Here is a 20,990-nt window from a genome sequence, read left to right as displayed (position 1 = left end):
TTATATCTGGAGTAACTAGGGTTTTCCATCAACTTGGTCCCGAAGCAATAATACTACCACTTCTTAAACCTGAGAAATCCAGGACATCACCTGAGTCATATCGAGCAATATCTTTAACCAATATTATATGTAAAGTGTTAGAGAAAATGTAAATAAAAGGCTGAGATCGTATTAAGAACAAAAAAAACTCCTTATTCCACAACAAAGTGGATTTAGGCAAAATCGATCCACTATAGATAACCTAATAGACTTAGAGTCAGGAATACATGAAGCATTTGCAAATAAGCAAGATTGTATCGCAGTCTTTTTTGATATTAATAAAGCTTAGCATACTGTCTAGCGATTCAATATCATATCAAAATTGCATTATATTGATATTATTTCCAAAGTAAACTCAGCATGCTACTTCGAAAACTCAGACATACTAAGTGAAAAACAGCTAATCATGCTGTATTATGCTCAGGTGGAGTCTCGTTTGCGGTATGGCATAGTATTTTGGGGTACGTCTTGTAAATTCAGTGAAGTCGTTCTATCTCAAAAGAGAATAGTCCGCTGTATTGCTGGTATTTCTCGAATAGCTAGCTGTAAGAGTTATTTGACTACATATAAACTTTTGACTGTGCCGTGCTTATATTATTTTTGAAGTTTGTGGTTTGTTTCATTTAAATCTTGAGAAATTTAAAACTAAAAGTCAAATTCACAATATAAATACAAGGCTGAATCACAATTACATGTGCCTTTTTCTAAAGGAAATATGCATTTTTACTCACCTGCAATAATAGGTCAATTCAAGTATAAACTACCAAATGAATTTTCAATCTTTTCAGCGGAATCAATAGCTATACTTGAAGCTCTAAAATATGTTAAAAACACCTGCAATAGACACATTTTAATATCTGTCAGATTGCTGTTCAGTTTTGCAGAGCATAAAAAACATTGAATGGCCCTCAACATTTAGCAACCCCTACATATTTGAAATAAAAGATCGATGGTATCATTTATCATCGACTGGAGTCAACATAAAATTTATTTGGGTCAAAGCACATATTGGTCTCAAACATAATGAATATGTAGATCATTTAGCTAAAATGAGTTTAACAACTGGCTTTACGTTGATATATATGGTTAATACAACAGATGTTACTACGATTTTCAAAAAAAATCAGCAATTTAGATGGAAAGAGCAATGAAAACATTACTGTTCTACAAATCAAAAAAGGTATACCTCTTTACAACCAATTATACCTCAAACAACCTGGTTTCAGAATTTCAAAGCTCCTCGTAAATATATTACTACTATAAATCGAATACGCATCGGACATGCATGCTACCCATGCCATTTATTTAAAATAAAAGTCATCAATGATGATAGTTGCAAACATTGCGGTAAGCTAGGTGACCTCGATCACATCTTCTTTGAATGTTCTAAATTTATTCAGCATTCAGACTCCCTGTATACAAAATTAACTAAATGCAATACATATGCTCCATATAATATACAGTCCTTGTTAGCCATAGGTTCTGTAACAATATATAATTTAATTATAGAATTTTTGTCAGACACTTATAGCTTTATAAATCTGGTACTCGTTCATGAAAACTTTCATGAGCGCGTATAGGGTTAGACTTGTACCCTTTGTTTATCCTATATGTAAAAATACCTTATCCGTGGTCCAGTATTGTTTGTCTGTTAAAATAAATGTCTTGACGGACCCCTAGACGAGAAGCGAGTGTCCTTGTATTTTCCTTCGACGTGTTCTTCTATTAATTATTCGTCTATTTCGTTTTAGGGATATCGCTGTGCATTTGTCTGAGAGAAATAATCTGTACTTATGTGTATATACTTTCTTAAGGAATATATTATAACCTTTCGAGACTGGCTGAATGACGACAGTCTATGCCACAAAAAAAAATATATGTAACAATAAAACACTGAAAACTTTGTTTTCAAAACTTCCACAAAATTTATTTTAAATTCTTATCACTACAGCTGTTTCCGCTAATTGCCTTTCTCAAGTTCTCACTTAACTTAACCATGAGGATAACAACTACTAAATTTTCTTTTTCATCGAAAAGCAGCCTTGCTACTTATGCAAGCAGCAATGACATTTTGCATCTCAGTGTCCCAATAAAAATAATCAGACTCCTTCAAACAACACCCAAAATAATGTTCACACTCTCCACAAGAAGTACACCAATCAGCTCCCCTTTCGACAAATTTTTCTACACAATCCTCTCCAAATGAGACAGAAACTACAATACAACAATCAGCTACTTTGTCGATAAATTTCTCTACAGAATCTTGTCTTACTCAGGCTGAAACGTCTAGAAAAATCATTACCTTTTAATCGAATAAGCATACTCCGATAAGCTACGACCTACAAAATGAGACTCAAATGGATACCTTTAATCGAGATACATCCTCATCCCAGAACCCTAAACGAAACGTATCTGAAATAATATCCCCCCAATAAGAGATAACGAAAATTCCTTCGCTGAACCGAAACCAAGAAGCAAAAAATCAAAAACTCAACAAGAAAATAACAGACACCTAGTAGAAGATCTTATCAAATGCACCAGTCAATTCTTTAAAGAAAACTCCAACAATGGATAATTAACACAGGAAGAACTTATTGACTCCTTTGAAAATGCGGATGGTCCTTCAGATCCTTTCAGTGTCGCCAGAACTTACTCGGAGAATATCGAAGGATTGATAGACTGTCTATAAAAAATACATCCTACGTTAAGTCTAAGAAATCTTAGATCCCGTTGTTCTAGAATTAAAAATGTCAAATTGTTAATTACAGAACAAATTTTAAGTAATACTTCTACCGATGATCCTAGCGATTCCTCTCCGGAGACTTACTAATTAAACTATTTTTAATTCTATACGCTTTTAGAAGATCTTAAAATTATTATAAATAAATTTAATCCATCCATCCTATGTTTGCAAAAAACACATTTCAAAGGAAAATCTTCATGTCCAGACTACGATTAGGACACTCCAAGATCACACATGATTTCCTACTACAGAAGTAACCCAAACCTTTGCGTTATGTGTGTGATAGTGACCTAACAGTACATCACTTGGAGTGGAGTGTCCGTTGTACGTATTTGAAAAACAATATGAACAGTCACCTACAAGAATAAAAGACATTTTAAGTGAACATAGTGACCGCAATCGTACCATACTTTTTTTTTGTTTCCTTAGGACTAATTAACAAAATCTAATTGTATTCTTTATTTTTTTTTTATATTTATGTTAAGTATCTGTAAAATCGACCATTGCTCATAACCCTTGTGGTTAAAGCAGTTCCAAATAAAAAAAACTAATTTTTCAATTAGTACAATTGTACGACACAATAAGCAAACTATTCTTGCGATTATTACACCGAACAATATATTAGTGTCATTTCTGGAACATCTTAACACATCTTAAAAAACGGATATATATCCACAGAATGCCCGAAAATACAAATACAAACTTGATAAAAAACCAAATTAACTACATGGAAGTTCAGAAACGCTTTAGAAACTGCTTTTAAAAGGTTATTACGTACCCTACATCATAATTATATCTATCCACAATCCTCTTGTAGTTAACGTCTCAATTAATCTTAAAATTTTTCAAAGAAAATGGAATCTAGTGATGAATGATAAAAAATAATTTATTTGAGGAGACTTCGACACAAAACTAGGAAAAGAAAAGAGACAAGAAAGTAATAATCGTAAAGGAATAATAATGTTTGAATTTTGTCTAAAATGTCACATTTTTGCACGTGGAGCATACTCTTCTTGTAGTCAACGTCCTAATTATTCTCAAAAAATTTAATTTTTTCTCAAAAGCTTTTTCAATGTCGTGTATTTCCCAGTGACTCCCTTAATTAGATTAATTTTATCACAGACATGTCTTTACAGCGTATCTTTATGTTATTGTATGCAAAATGTTTGCTTTAGTTGGGAATCCTTTTGGTAGCACTTATCAATATCAAGAGGACCAAGATTAAAAATTTAGTATAAAAGTTGAACCTTTTTCCAACATCTACAAGTTGTATTCTGTTGTTCTTACTAAAAGGTAAGATATTTTAGGCATTCTGCTATTTGAACAGTTCCTCTTTTTTACAAATTTATTTTTTTATTTTTAAAGTTAAAATCATGTTGTCAGCCATATTTAAGCTCCTCCTTCTTTGTAATTTTCGAAGATCATTCCTAATTCAATATTGAATATGAGTTATTTCAGTTATCTGTTTTTTTTCTACTAGCTTCCTGACGAAATATTTGTATTATAAAAGTTTGTATCAATTGAGACCTCGAGCTGACTACACAACTTATTTCTACAAATGTTCTACAAGTATATCTTCTATGTCAAGTTATCCAATGGCTAGATTTACAATTATATACAAATTATTGTTGGATTTACTTAATATTTCGAATAAATATTTTCAGAAAAATCAGAATGAAGCTGTTCATCTTTGCTGCTGCCCTTATTGTGGCCACAAGTGCCAACCTATCTGCCTTTGACAAATGGACCAGTTTTAAGGTACTAATTTTAGTAATATTTTCGTAATTTTATAACATTTTTTCCACAATCGAAGTAATAAAATTTAAATTATGCATTAGAACAGGACGTCAAAAATAAACTAAAAATTTGAAACGTAGTTGAAAGTAAACTTAAATTTGAAAATAACTATGGTATATCCATTACTCCAAATAGCTATTATGTAATATGCAAATAAAAAGTCATTCTTAGTTTTATTGAAGTTTATTCTTGTTATTTTTAGTAACTATCATGTACAGTAACAGATCTGGAAACAAACGTGAAAAAAGATCTAGAAAATTGTCTCCCACATTTTAATCTTTCTTGCGTAATTTTCATAATTTAAAGTATAGTCTGAGTTATTCTACTTCTAGAATTGTTTCAATGTGCCCACAGTGTTCTTTCTTGGATTTTTCGATAATCTTCCCTTGGCAATTTTACAAACTTATTTTTTGAAATTATAAATGAGTTTTGGTAATAAACTAAAAATATTTCGTATACACTTCTTTCATTTTAATTTCTTCATCTTTATATATTTATTTATTTAATTTTAAATTAGTTTTGATGTAATTTTGCTTATTGCTGAGGAGACTTTATATTTTTATTAACGTCTACAATTACATACGTATTTATCAATTATATTTTTGTGACTGTCGTTTATCTGTTTAAAGTTTATTTTTAAATTCAGTGTTTCACAATTTAATTTATAATTTTAATTTAACATATCCGATGATGCATTGTTTTATTTTCTTATTATAATTGTATTGGTTTATTTTCATTATGAATTACTTCATCAGACATTATTTTTAATGTAACTGGAGACAAACACAACACTCATAACAACAACAAAAATATACAATGATTTGATAGTTCACACTAAATGCCAATTAAATACAATCAAACCTTTTCAAAAGCCCTACAAAATAGGGCAAATTCACACATAGTGTTAAAAATAAATAATTTCTGGAATTGATAAAGGGAGCCTGCGTAGCGCAAGCGGTAGGATGCTTGCCTCTCATGCCGGTGGTCCGGAGTTAGAATTCTACCGCCGGCAAGAACAACTAGACATTTTAAAAAATGTCTATAAGCCCCAGGTCGACTCAGCCTGAATAAAATGAGTACCTTGGGTAAAACCAGGGGTAATAATAGGCGGTTGAAGCGTAGCACTGGCCATGTTACCTTCCTTAAATACTGTAGGCCCTAAATATATCAGAATACCCTGCTATACTCCCAAAGCCGCGAAGCGGTATAAAACGGGAGACTATTATTATTGATAAAGGAAGAATCTCGTTAGCCCAATAGTAAACTATTAGGGACTCCAGTACACGAGAAATCTCAATAGAGCATTGACCTAAATGCCACCTTAGATAGAGTACGAAATAGAGCACGTCTCCTATACCAACTTGCAGGAAAGGTTGCTAGAACTTCTTCTTTATGTGCCGTCTTCTACCGAAGGTTGGCGACCATCAAACGATAGGTTTCTCTGTTTTGTGCCACATGTATTATGTTCGCGGTTTCTGGTATTTGAAACCATTCTCTCAAATTTCTCAGCCAGGATTTCTTCTTTCTACCCAAACCTCTTCTACCTTCAATCTTGCCTTCCACGATAAGCTGTAGCAGACTATACTTATCATTACGAAACACATGCCCCAGGTATGACGCTTTCCTCCTTTTAACAGTTGTTAACAATTCCATCTCTTTACCCATTCGTCTTAATACCTCTGTGTTGGCCACTCTGTCTGTCCAAGGTATTCTCAGTATGCGTCGATACAGCCACATTTCTAGAGCCGCTAACTTCTTTATAGTTGCTGCTGTTAACATCCACCCTTCAACTCCGTAAAGTAGCGTAGAGAGTACGTAGCATTTCGTGGCGCGCCATCGGAGGTTAACGCTTAGGTGGCGGTTGCTTAAGAGCTTTCTCATTTTGATGAATTTGGATCTTGCTATTTCAATTCGGATTTTAATCGCGACATCTGGGTTCCACTTATCATTTACTGTATATCCCAGATATTTAAATCGGTGTACTCTTTCAATACGTTCGGCTTCATTATTTAGGTCGATATGTTGAATGTTCTTTTTACTGATCACCATAAATTTAGTTTTCTTTCTATTGATCTTCAGTCCAAATTGGTTGCCAATTGTATTTACTCTATTTAACATCATCTGTAAATCTTCGATATTATCGGCCAGCATAACAGTATCATCTGCATAATGAAAATTACTTATTAGTACGCCATTAATCTTGATGCCCTCGTTGTACTCTTCCAGTGCCTCTAGAAATATTTGTTCCGTGTACAGGTTGAAAAGCAGTGGCGAAAGAATACAGCCCTGTCCAACCCCTCTCGAAATGGTTACGTTTTCACTCACCATATGTCCATTCTTCATGTGGGCTGTTTGATTCCAATATAGATTTTTTATAATCTTTATGTCTTTAGTGTCAAGTCCTGTAAGATGTAATAGTTCTATGTTCTATGCATAGAGATTTTTAGAGTGTGTTGCTAGAACACACTCTAAAAAAATCCCATCCCCACTTGTAACATATACATTCGACCCGTTACAGAATATATAACTCTTCTATCTTCTGCCTGTTATATCTCTATCAAAGGCGAAAACTGTTAAGTACCGGACGCCAAATCCTGCGTAAACTGAACTAGAAATAGTAGGACTTCCCCTAGTAAATGAATTATAGTGAAGTCAATCCATAATATCTCAAACATCTTCATATTAATCAAGAGAACTACAGAGAGAAACAAAAATTTCACTTAAAAAATCATTCACAGGCAAAATTACAAAGATCAAAACTTTAGACTTTCTGTTTGGAAGTCTTCCACAAACCTTCTACAAAATCGTATCGACGAACTTCCGCTCAACTACACAGACCATTTCGAATCTACCTTCATTCCCTTAATACCAATTGCTTCCTGGGACAGAGAGAGATTGGTTCTCTCTCTGTCCCAGGAAGTAATTGGTATTAAGGGCATAAATTCTGACCAGAAAGAAGGCTCCAAAGTGATTCCAGTACGTGCCACAAACAACAACTCATCAAAAAATTAAAGGATCCTAAACAGCGATAATTTGATATGTCTCACACCCTTTTAAAGTAGATAACCTTAATTCCTATTCTGTGGTATTCTGTATATATTTCAACCATTAAAGTTTAGTAATACATTTTTTGTTGTCGTTGGTGTATCTCTATTAATCATTTATTTTATAAAACTCTTTTTAATTAAGTTAATAATTTTCTTTTTATTTAAGGCAACACATAACAAATCTTACAACGTTATTGAGGACAAACTTCGTTTTGCTGTTTTCCAAGAGAACCTCCGCAAAATCGACGAACACAATGCTAAATACGAAAACGGAGAAGAAACCTACTACTTGGCTGTCAACAAATTTGCCGATTGGTCCAGCGCTGAATTCCAAGCTATGTTGGACTCTCAAATGGCTAACAAGCCCAAACAAACCTTCATTGGCAAACACGAAGTTGATCCCAATTTCCAAGCTGCCGAAGAAGTTGATTGGAGACAAAATGCTGTTTTGGGAATCAAAGATCAAGGAAACTGTGGATCTTGCTGGGCTTTCAGTACCGTAAGTATTATTCATAAAATTAAATTAAAGTTTTCGAAACGTTATTATCCAATAACACAAGTTATAAAGTCAACAAATTAGACGAATAAGCAGTATTCATTTGGAGCTTATTTAGATATAGTGTTAAAAATTACTTGAGCTTTCAGATTTTACAAAAGTATTTGATAGGAATACATTAAACGTTCAATTAAATATGAATGTTATTCAAATTATCAAAAATCGTTGCGATTTAATACGAAGTCGAAAAAAAAAATAAGTCGCTAGAATATGAGGGAAAAAATCTATTAATCCCATATTCAGTAGGATATACACAATGAGGAAACCATTTAAAAATATATGAGGCACTAGCAATTTTCTTAAAAAAAAGGCATATGGATAATATGAGAAGAACATATACATCTATTCGCTCCAAAAGCAATACGGTTCTTCATTACATCAAAATAAATCAAAGCTTGAACTTTTATTTTAGAAGAAGAAAAATCATGAAAACGTAATAAAGGAAAGATCTATATATATACCCGGTATTTAGGCGGCACACGCCCTTCCGGTAGGGATCTATGGAGGAGTATCACCGAGCCGCAAGCCCTTATCTCTTGCCGTACTGCTCCACCATAGGCCGATCAGATACCAGCATATTCTAGACTAAGCCGCAGATTCATTTAGAATTTTAAACTGCTGCGTTAGCCTTTTTTTTTTCTGTACACCGAGCTGGGGATTGAACTGACATCTCTCGCATTGAAGCGAAGGAGAAGCCAGCCGCTTAGCCCGCTTGGATATCCGATCGACAGGAAAGATCTATTGATTCCAAATTCAAAAGATTTCTTCCTCATAATAAGAAAAACCTTTTACCCAGGTTTGAAAACTCCAGCTATTAGTCTTCAAGACTAACGCACGGACGCACAACATGATGACTTAAATTTGTTTATCGTTAACAAATCGTCATGAGTTTTAGCAGTTGGTTAATAAAATTAAATAAGAAGTATATCATTTAAGTTTTAATTATTGGTGCTAAATATTTGTTTTAATATTTTTAGACAGGAGCCATCGAAGGTCAACTCGCTATTCACAAAAACCAACGTGTTCCTCTCAGTGAACAAGAATTGGTAGACTGTGATACAGTAAACCTTGGTTGTGGCGGAGGTTTGATGACAGATGCTTTTAACTATGTTAAAAAGCATGGTCTTGCATCAGAAACTCAATATCAATACACCGGTAGAGATGGTAGCTGCAAGAATGTACAGAACAAACAACTCTCTACTATCAGTGGATACGTAGAACTTGCTACAAGTGAAAACGCACTTGTTTCTGCTGTTGGTAAGTTTATTAAATTTTAGTGTATATTGATTACTGATTCTATTTTATTTTATTGGTTTTACTACTACTAAGGATTTCCACAGTTTTCACTGTCTTCCTTCACTCAACCGTTTTCTCCAATTTTCCCTGTCATTCCAGTCTCCATCTCGCAGGGTTCTTTTCTCCAAAGCCTCGTCGATTTCATCTCTGAATGACCTTCGGGGTCTTCCTCTCTTTCTTCTTCCAATCGGGCTCCATTCTGTGATTTTGTTTATCCAGCGTCCTCTGTCCGCTCTTCTGACGTGGCCGTACCAGGATAGTCTCTTCTCCTCTATATAGTCGATTATGTCTGATTGCACTTCCATTCTCCGCTTAATCTCTGCGTTTTCAATTCTGTCTCTTTTTGTAAGTCTACAGCTTCTCCTCAGGAACTCCATTTCTACTGCTCTTATTCTACCTCTATTTCTCTTGTTTATTGTCCAGTTTTCGGACCCATATGTCAGGATACTTCTTGTCAGGGTATTATATATTCTCTTTTTTGTCTTTATCGTAATGTTCTTATCCCACAACACTGAGTTTAGTTGTCTTATACAGTTTCTTGTTTGTCTCAGTCTGTTGTTTATATCTTCTTCTGTTGTTCCCTGGTTCGATATTATGGTTCCTAAATACTTGAATTTATCTGTTCCATTTATTTGTCTTCCCTCGTCTATCTCTAGGTTTCTCATATCCTTGTTTTCTGTTGTTAGGTATTCATCTCTTACTGGTATGCCCATTCCTTCGCACTTTCTCCTCCATGGTTTGAGTGTCTTTTCCAAGAATATTTTAAACAGAGTAGGGGACGTAGCACAGCCTTGTAGAAGTCCTTTTGTCGTCTTAAATGGATTGTAGGCTTTATTTCCATATTTAATAGCTACTTTGTTTTCTTTGTATAGTGCTTTAACTGCTTTTATTAGTGTTTGTCGGATTCCGAGATCATTCATTGCTTCCCATAATTTGACTCTAGGTATTGAGTCATATGCTTTCTTTAGATCAACAAAGGCCAGATGGACCGGTATACCTTTTGCCATTTTCTTCTCTATCAGTTGTTCTAATGTGTACGTATGATCTAGGCATGATTTTCCTACTGTGAACCCTGCTTGGTCTTCTCCAATTTTTCCTATTATTTCAGTTTCTAGTTTTTCCTTAATAATTTTCCCGTAAAGTCTACCTACCGACAATATTATACTAATTCCTCTATAGTTTTCACATTTTTTCCTGTTTCCTTTCTTATGTATGGATGTGATGTATGCTTGTGTCCATTCCGCAGGTATTTCTTCTCCATTTAGTCCTCTTTCGAACATTCTATGTAGCATGCGGAATAACTTTTCCGTTCCGTTTTTAATTAGTTCGTTTGGTATTCCTCCGGGTCCTTTGGCTTTTTTGTTCTTCAATGTCTTGATTGCTCTCTTAACTTCTGCCAGGCTTATTTCTATCTGGTCGTATGCCCCATTTCCTGCATGTTCTATATTCTCTTCCTAAAATTGGGGACGGTTTTCTGTAAGTAGTTCTACGTAGTATTCTTGCCACTCGTTTTCACTAATTTTGCCGATCTGGGTTTTCTCTGTCTTATTTCGTTGAAGTGCTTTTAATATTTGCCATGATTCTGAATTTCTCGTTCCTCCGATATGTCGTTCTATCTCTGTGCATGCTTGTTCCCATCGTTCGTTCTTTTCATTTGTTACTCTTTTCTTTACCTCTCTGTTTTTCGCTCTATACAGGTCTAAGTCTTCCTGTTTTTTGGTGTTTAGGTATTTTATGTGTAGTTTTGTCTTTTCTTTTATGCATTTCAATGTGTCTTCCCTTAATTTGATATTCTGATGGGTGTTCCTTTGGTCGTCTTCTCCAAGAGCTTCTAAGGCCGCTGAAATCAGGCAGGTTTTTATGTGTTCATGTATTTCATCTAACGTGTCATATCTGAATTCTTCTAGTTTTTGGTCTAGTCTTCTTTTGTATAAATCTTTTATTGATTCTTCCTGCAATAGATGTAATTTGAGCCTCTTTTCGTTTATTGTCGTTCCCGTTGTAACAATCGATGTATGTTTTTGTTTTGTCCAGATATAGGGGAATTCCATCCATGCCACCACAAGTTTGTGATCTGTTCCACACTCTGCCCCTCTTTTCACTCTGGTGTCTTTCACTTTGATGGAGCTTTTGTGGTTCATGATAATGTAGTCAATAATGGATCTTAGTTTTCTTGTCTCTTGAGTCCATGTGTACTTATGTATATTTTTGTGTTTGTAGAATCCGTTCATAATTTTCAAATCATTTACTTCACATAGTTCTACCAATCTTTCTCCGTTGTCGTTAATTGTGTCTTCTCCAAATGGACCAACTGTTCTGTCATTGTCTTTTCTTCCGACTCTTCCATTTAGATCCCCCATTATTATTATTTCTTGTTTAGGTTTTCTCTTATCCATTTGTTCCTGAAGTTGTTCGATAAATCGTTCTTTCTCATTGGCTGGACTGTCTTCCGTTGGACCGTATGTTGCTAGTATTATAATTTCTCTGCCATACATCTTGATTTTCAGTTTGGCAATTCTCTCGTTTATGGGTTCCCAATCGTCTATAGATTTTTCCCCGGATTTATTGGCTTTACGATACCTTAAATCTGATTGTCCCATGCTAGTTAAATAATAATATGACATTAAAAAAAAATTGATTGTAATGAAAATTACATTTTACATTTATTTTGATATTCGATTCCCAATCTGCAAATTGGTTTCGCACCTGTAAATGTTTATAAATTGACCAAATTTATCAGTATTATTGCAAATTTATTTGACTTAATTCTGGTGTTGACAACTTGTACAAGACACTAATATTCAGTTGTTTTCAGCTAGTGTAGGTCCAGTATCCATCGCTGTCGACGCTGATTTATGGCAGTTCTATGGTGGTGGAGTTTTCAATAACAAAAATTGTGGAACCGCCCTCAACCACGGAGTCCTTGCTGTTGGATACACTAAAGACCTATTCATCGTTAAGAACTCATGGGGAAGTAGCTGGGGTGAACAAGGTTACATCAGAATTGAACGTGGTCACAACTTATGCGGTCTTAACCTCATGAACTCTTACCCCAAATTGTAAATGACAATGAAAAATGATATTCTTAATAATATGTAATACAGATAAATGAAAAAAACATTTTTGGTTTTATTTGAGTTGGAAACAGTTGAGGAAGATACTTAGTAATGTTAATCCTCTTTAATTTTTAGATATTTATAAAATAGACAGATCCCAGATATTCAAACATGCCTGGGATAATAAGCACAGAGCGCAATGCAACGATGCATTAATAGTTATGTAAAAACGGGACAGCAAAAAAAAAGAAAATTAATTAAGCAGTCCTCATCTTACTAAATGAAGAAACATGTATAGCAAACTCAGTAGAATGTCGCAGGCAATGGTTACCAATACTGAACGAAGAAGTCAGCAATAAGAATATACCAACAATAACCAGTTAATGGCAGGTCAAAGACATATCATTTATAATTAACTATAATATAAGCACCAAAAAATCACAACTTTACTCTGGCAGTACAAGAAAACCTTTCAGAATTTCACTCAAAATATGACTCATGCCTACAAGATCGAGGCCGAGTTCTTCTCCAAAAAAAAGTTTGCAAATTTTTTCTTTCACTTCTGTATAGGTCAATTCTTCTTCTTCTTCATCCTGTTTAGTGTTTGTTATTATTTCTCTTTTTTCTTCTCTATCCGTTTCTTGATATATTTCTTCGTAATAGTTCTGCCATATTTCTGCTTCTATAGCTATAATAGCTGTCCGTTTTCGGTTACCTAGTTTTAAGTATTGGTATGATACTTAAAATTAAATTAAATTTAATTATTATTAAAATAAATTAAAATTTACTTCCACTTTTTATTTTTCTGCGATTTAAACAATTTCGTTGTTTTTTTACTTTGATCGTTGTATTTTTCTCGTTAGTCTTCTTTGCTTATGATTAACCATTTCAATCTTATTTTATTCTTTTCTTGAATTGTTAGTTTTCACTCATTGTCAAAAAAATTATTACTTCTTTTATTTTGAATTTTGCCAACCAATTTTTTTCTGCTGCCTTGTTTATTCCTTGTTTGATTTTTTTACAGTTTTTCCTTTTGTTGTTCCTTGAACTACATCTCTGCATTTATGCCATGTTCTAATTACTGTTTTTTCAGTAGCTCGATATTTTACACCATTATTTTTAATTTTTTTGTTCAGGTTGTAAAATCTTCTAAAACTTCTGTGTTAAATTCCGAGTAAAAGAATACGTCAGAGTACATTTCCACTCTTGGAAGTCGTGCCCTTGGATGGATACATGATGCTCTGCCTATCAAATAAAACTATCCTCTGCCACACAGGCGCGGCTAGTCTTGTTAAGACCGTCCTAACACGCATTCGTGGCTTCTTTGTTTTTTGTTTTTTTTTCTTTAGCGTTTATGTCTGCTGTCATTATAGTTTTTGTCCTCAGGATTTCTTTGTATTCATTTTCTTTCTTCCCTTCACTTGCATTATATTATTCGCCTTAACTTCTCGCAGCCTTTCATATAGCTCCGCCCTCTCGTAAACCTTTTGCAATCGAACATAACATATTGTTAAATCCGCAGTCAACGCAATGGCTCTCGTATTGCTTCCATATCCTTACCAGGTAGGCTCTGAAAGAGCCATGCCCTGTAAGGAACTGTGTGAAGATTTAGTTAGTCTCGCTATGGATGTTTTCTACTCAGTATGTCAAGTACAGTATAAGTGTTCTTGTCCATTTAGCCCTATGTTTGTTTTCCTGCTCTTCTTGCCATTTCGTTTTGGTCACTCCCCTCTCGTCTGCTTTGTCGTTTTCATTCATGCCGTTCGTGATTGCTCTTTCTCTCAATAGTAGGTGAATTGTGCGACCCTGCCATAACTTGCAAGGCAACTCTCGAAGTCGTTTTATATGCGCAGAAGACCCTCAACAGAGCCTTCCTCTGAGCTTTCTCCAGAATTCTTTTGTATTTTTGTTCATGCATTACCTGATACCATACTGGTGCTACGTATAGTATTGTAGAGTGAACTACGTCCATAAGAATGCTCCTTCTACTTGTTCCCGAACTTCCTATGTTTGACATGATCTTTGTTAGCGCTGCTGTTCTTTGATCGGCTTTTTTCACAGCATATATTATTTTTTATTACCACCATAAATGGCAAAACAGGAAAACAAATAAAAATAAATTTTATAAATAATAAATCGAAGATTACTTGGTTTTGTACTCACATATTTCTCTAAAAAATATAATTAAATAAGTGAGTCCAAGGGTTAATACTCATCATTGAATGATATTATCACTAAATAATTCTTTAAAACGCATTTCGATATACATTGTATGCAAAATTTTTGCTTTCGTTTTAAATTCCTTCGCACTTATGTAGTTTCAAGAGGATCAAGATTAAAATTTTAGTATAAAAGTTGTATCCTTTTCCAGTATCATTAAGTTGTATTCTGTTGTTCTTTGAAAAGGTAAGTCATTTCATACATTCTTTTATTTCAATTAGTTGTCTTTTTATTATATAATTGTTTTTTTATCTTTACCTTTTTTTTTAATTTATCTTTAATAATTAAGTATTCTTTATTTATTAATGTAATGTTAAATTACAATTCTTTATTGTAATTTAAGCAATATTTTTAATTTGTATGTTGACTTTTCTTGCGGTTCTTTTTAATTTCTTGTGTGGTGCAAAATTCTTTCGAATACTCAACATTCATTTCTGTTGTTGTATCTATTACATAAAGTAAAAGAATTTTAATATTTACCAAATGCCAAAAAATAGAGATAAAGATATTGCTCAAGCTTTCTTGTTAAACATTTTTATCGCAACGATATGGCAATAATATGGCCACGAATTACAAGACAAACTAAAGTATAAGATGCTATCGAGATCAGTGATGTTCAAATATACATAATAGCTATTAGACTAGTCGTATATGGCTCAGAAACTTGGACTATAACAAAACAAACGATTGCTAAGGCATTTTAAACACAAAATACTATGAAAAATATATGGCCCGGCTGTTGATAGTAAAACTGGACACTATCGAATTAAAACTAACAAAAAACTGGAAACCTTGTATAACTAACTAAATAAAATCAATGAGGTAAAAGCCCAGAGACTGATGTGGACAGGTCCTGTGCATAGAGTCAATAACAAACGGCTCATCAAACAGATACGGAAGCAAAACTTTATCGGCAGTAGACCTGTAGGTATCTAATTAGAAAAAAAAGGTCTAAAACCTTTTATTACCAACCATGGCAGACATAAACTCAGACGTTGAGATACTATTCTAACAGATTTGCATTGCGCAGGAATATACAACTTTCCAGAAGATATGGTTCACCAAAGCAGGTGGAAGTAAGTCGTACATGCAGCAAAGACTCACGAGGGGTTGTTAAGATACAGAGACAGAAAGAGATAGAGAGAGAACTATGGTATAATTACGACATTCGTGGAATGCTCTACACAACTAACTTTCAAACAAAACATCCATATATGTATTAAAATAACAAACGATCAGAGTTTGAATTTTATTTAGCTTTTTCATTTACTTATTATTTCAAATTGTGCTTTCAGAAAAATCAGAATGAAGCTGTTCATCCTTGCTGCTGCCCTTATTGTGGCCACTAGTGCTAACCTATCCGCCTTCGAAAAATGGACCAGTTTCAAGGTATTAATTTTAGTAATATTAATTTTCTTGATTTTATATGATAACGTGAACATTTATTCCACAATTTAACTAATACAATTTTGTTTATGCATCAGAACGAGACTTCAGAAACAAAACAATTTGACAAATAAATCAAAGTAAAATTCGAAAATAAATATGACATAATTACCATTCCAAATAACCATAAAGGGATTAAACAAACACTGCAATCACTATTATATTTATTACAAAATTCTACTTGTTCAAAAATTTATTCTTGGAGTTTTTAATATTTGGGCTGAACTAAAACCAAATATGGAAAAATATCTAGAATCCCGCCTACCTTCTTTTCTTTCTGGTTTTATTCTTTTAGTCTTACTAGAATCATTTCCATAACTTAAAATACATTACACAATGTTCTTTCTTGACAATTTTAGTAATTCCATTCTGTTTCCTGTAAAATTTCATTCTAATATACCGTTCTTCGTCTTCAATTATTGTCTATTGATTACGTCTCTTATATTATCTTTTACTAATATTTATTCAAATCACTTACTTTGACCCTAATGTTATTCACAGTGTTCTGTTTTAGATTTTTCTATTTTCTATTTTTAGATTTGTCTATAATTATTATAAAGGTATTCATAAATTATGTTTTTAAAACTGTTGTTAATGTATTGGTAAATTCCTTGTTCCGCGATTTAGTAATACAGTTATTAAAACATGAGTTGATGTATTTTGAAACATTTATAGAACATCTATGTTTATTTTCCTTCTTAAACACACTCAATGAGATCTTAAAGTGACGACCTAGCTTCTTTATTTATGTTATTTCAAATTTGTGCATCTTACAGCATAAATTTAGGAACCTTCTCAGTATTTTTTTTAATAATAACTATTCAACGGTTTTTTCTGAAGTATATATTGGTAATATTCATATGACACTCTAGTTTTGTTAGTCATAAAATGTTACTAAGACTTTATTTTCTCTATATTATTTATTATATTTTTATTTCAGGCAACACATAACAAATCTTACAACGTTATTGAGGACAAACTTCGTTTCGCTGTTTTCCAAGAGAACCTCCGCAAAATCGACGAACACAATGCTAGATACGAAAACGGAGAAGAAACCTACTACTTGGGCGTCAACAAATTTGCCGATTGGTCCAGCGCTGAATTCCAAGCTATGTTAGACTCTCAAATGGCTAACAAGCCCAAACAAACCTTCATTGGCAAACACGAAGTTGATCCCAATTTCCAAGCTGCCGAAGAAGTTGATTGGAGACAAAATGCTGTTTTGGGAATCAAAGATCAAGGAAACTGTGGATCATGCTGGGCCTTCAGTACCGTAAGTATTAATATTAAAATAAAATCTACGTTTTAAGAATGGTATTATGCAAAATATTAGTATTTAATTATCGCAAAGAGATCAGTTTCATATCTTATGCGGATATATTGTTGACAAAGCACTTGTTCTTTTCAGATTTCACAAAAAGATTAAATCCAATTAAATTGAGATAATTTTTTATCATACCTTTCTATATAGAACGTAGCAGTCTATATAACAAAATATATTTAACAGAATATCGAACTCGACAAAATTCTTAAACGTAAACTTCAATGGCAATAGAAACCTACATACCAAGCTTTAAACTTCTTTGACTTTTCCTTCAAGAAAATGTAAATCCATATGACTACAAATCTGAAAAATACTAGATTTAACAAATATAAACAATATATAACACAAAAATATAACTGCTACATTACATATAACCTTTAATATAAAATAAAAAGTCAAGATATCAGATATGATTGGAATATATAATACATTTGAGGACTCAATAATACATTTTTGAGATACGCAATAGTACGAAAAATAAATCAATCTAAATGTATCTAAATTACTTTCAAACAGCAAAATATAGTTAAAATAGAAATACAGATTATAGTTTCATTATATTTATTTGTTGCTAGTTTATCTATAATATGCAACATCACTAGCAGTCCTAAAATGTTTTTATCTGTATAAACCCCAACCATCTGTAAAAAATGAATTAACAATTGAAGTTCTATATGAAATTATTATTTCTTTGGAAGGAAAATTTTTGATTTCACGTTTAGTGAAATTTCTGCACAGTCGCTCTAAAGAGTCCTTTTATTTAATACCTAGGTGGGGAACCTGCAAACAGACGCTGAAGGTAAAAATTTCCGACAGGGCTGTGATTTTCAGTTAGAACATAACTTATCCCCGATGTCCTTCTTTTGCCCGATTCTCAGTCGCTCGTCATCACACAGTTAACGTATCTCTTAGAAGTGACCGGCACACCCGCACAACCAAACACAATTCTAGCTCTCTTTCTCGGGTCTTTAAGGACTAGCGCCTCTGTCTTCTCCTCCGCTCACTCCAGTTCTGGATCAGAAAACTTGCATACCATACCTGGAACAAGAGTTCCTCTTTGTCCCGCACTGCTACCAAAATCACGAGATCATCCGCGAATTCCAAAGGGCTAACCACCTCTCCAATTTTTCAACTCATGATTCCGTCTTATGCCAGGTTGCACAGTACCGGGACAAGGACGGACCCTTGGGGTACCCCAGCCGTTACGTCTAAAATCAGGCCTCTCTCAGTCAAGATTTTCCTCTTGGACAGATAATCCGAGACGATATTCATCAAATATGCCCGAGCACAGAAAACCACTGCAAAGTATCAAAGGTGTTTCGGACGTTGAAAAGGAGTAGAACCGCCAGCTTGTTGCGGTCTCCAGTCTCCTTTGTCGCCCTAAACACCTCTATCACCGCATTTACCGTACTCTTACCCTTGCAAAATCCATACTGCCTTGGAGACAATCCCCCAGACCTCTTTATCACCCCTTCGATTCTTTCTCGCAACATCCTCTCATAAACACCAGGGCCTCAAGCAGACTCCAGTCGTCCCAGACATTTAATTGTGTCTTAAGGTTAGCCTTAAGACTCCTCGCCCTTGTCTTCGACTTCTCGCCCTTGTCGCTTGTCTGCGCAGGGTGATGCACTCTCTTCTCAATCTTTCGATCTCATCATTCCACCAGTAAGGCATCCTGCTGGCATGCACATTGTTAATCCTAATGTAATTCAACACGACTTTCATGACTCGTTTGAGACCTTCTACTGTAGGTGGTTAGTCCCAGACTCTGAACAGTCCTGAAAGGATGAAATATCTATAAGCGAATAGTGGAGACACTATACTGACATCAGATCTTAACTGTCTTTTCTATCTTTATTTACTCGGTTTGAGTACAAGAAACCAGTTCACGCAAGGTTATTGCCTAGATGAATCTATGTGTCGTAGAATGCAATTCCCCATGTTGGTCCATTCATCGTGTGTTTTGCTTTGAAAATTGGAATGTACAGATTTAGACAATAATCTGAATTTTGCTTTCAAAAACTAAGAAATCTTCTGATTTCGATTTTTGGTTAAATTAACAAAATTAAAAAAATATACTCATTCAAATTTTAATTATTATATTAAAATTTTTGTTTTAATATTTTTAGACCGGAGCCATCGAAGGTCAACTCGCTATTCACAAAAACCAACGTGTTCCTCTTAGTGAACAAGAATTGGTAGACTGTGATACAGTAAACGCTGGTTGTAACGGAGGTTTGATGACAGATGCTTTTAACTATGTTAAAAAGCATGGTCTCTCTTCCGAAACTCAATATCAATACACCGGCAGAGATGGTAGCTGCAAGAATGTACAGAACAAACAACTCTCTTCCATCAGTGGATACGTAGAACTTTCTGAAACAGAAAGTGCACTCGCTTCCGCTCTTGGTAAGTTAATCAATTTTTAAAATGAAAACTTTGACAAATTTTAAATATTTTGCATCTGTGAGCAAATCTTAACTTTGACTTTGACCATTTAACTTTGACGTTTATTAATTTCTCTTCTGTTGTGACAAAGCACGTCTGCTAATTCGATAATTAATACTTTTAAATACCTGCAGTTTTGTTTATTTATTTTTTATTGTCAAATATATAACTGCTGTTCTTTAAAATTAAAACCTTTCTTTACACTATAATACTTCTTGTATCAATTTAAATTTTACAATTTAAGACGTATTTGGACAACATTATGATTTTGATAATTTTGATAGCTAATAAACTGGTACTAATTTTATTCTTACAACTAGTACAAATGCTAATTTTAAGTTTGTTTTCAGCTAGCGTAGGTCCAGTTTCCATCGCTGTCGATGCTGATACATGGCAATTCTATTCAGGTGGAGTTTTCAACAACAGAAATTGTGGAACCGCCCTCAACCACGGTGTTCTTGCTGTTGGATACACCAAGGATGTATTCATCGTTAAGAACTCATGGGGAACCAGCTGGGGTGAACAAGGTTACATCAGAATTAGCCGTGGTCACAACTTGTGTGGTCTTAACCTCATGAACTCTTACCCCAAATTGTAAATGATGAAGTATAAGTAAAATTCAATAATAAAGATACACGATAAACTAATAGTTTTAATTATTTTTAAACAGCTGCATGAGTTAGAAAACAAAATGAAAATAATATTATACTTGGATATATATTACAGTACATTTCTAGAATGTATCATACACAAACTATAGGACCTAAAACTTAAAAAGTTATAATAAGTAGCGATTAGATAAACTATGTCTGAAGAATAAACCAATCTACCACTGGTATATGTATTTTAGGCGAAGAAGTTTTAGGTTGTAATATTTGATTTTATTAAACATCTAATCAAACTACAATGGTATTTCACATATACCATTGTATACCATTACGAAAATTATACCATTATGAACAAACGCAAACAAATGACTTTAAAAAGATTCTAGCCAGTTCTAAAAGAACTGAAGAAG

At 33.7% G+C, this 20,990-nt stretch overlaps 2 protein-coding genes across 2 annotated transcripts; both read left to right on the top strand.

The window, feature by feature from the left end:
• Positions 1–4,019: 4,019 nt before the first annotated feature.
• LOC140445025 (cathepsin L-like proteinase) lies at positions 4,020–12,604 on the top strand. Its single transcript, XM_072536805.1, has 5 exons — positions 4,020–4,075; positions 4,447–4,540; positions 7,793–8,125; positions 9,160–9,439; positions 12,294–12,604. Exons 2-5 carry the CDS (start codon positions 4,457–4,459, stop codon positions 12,539–12,541), a joined length of 945 nt encoding a protein of 314 aa, XP_072392906.1. The 5' UTR covers positions 4,020–4,075; positions 4,447–4,456; the 3' UTR covers positions 12,542–12,604.
• A 2,272-nt stretch (positions 12,605–14,876) lies between these two features.
• On the top strand, positions 14,877–20,619 carry LOC140445023 (cathepsin L-like proteinase). Its single transcript, XM_072536803.1, has 5 exons — positions 14,877–14,940; positions 16,050–16,143; positions 17,141–17,473; positions 19,654–19,933; positions 20,323–20,619. Exons 2-5 carry the CDS (start codon positions 16,060–16,062, stop codon positions 20,568–20,570), a joined length of 945 nt encoding a protein of 314 aa, XP_072392904.1. The 5' UTR covers positions 14,877–14,940; positions 16,050–16,059; the 3' UTR covers positions 20,571–20,619.
• Positions 20,620–20,990: the final 371 nt, after the last annotated feature.

The sequence above is a fragment of the Diabrotica undecimpunctata genome, chromosome 7 (assembly GCF_040954645.1).
Source record: "Diabrotica undecimpunctata isolate CICGRU chromosome 7, icDiaUnde3, whole genome shotgun sequence".
In the NCBI taxonomy this organism is placed as follows: domain Eukaryota; kingdom Metazoa; phylum Arthropoda; class Insecta; order Coleoptera; family Chrysomelidae; genus Diabrotica; species Diabrotica undecimpunctata.
This window is presented reverse-complemented; position numbering and strand designations above follow the sequence as displayed.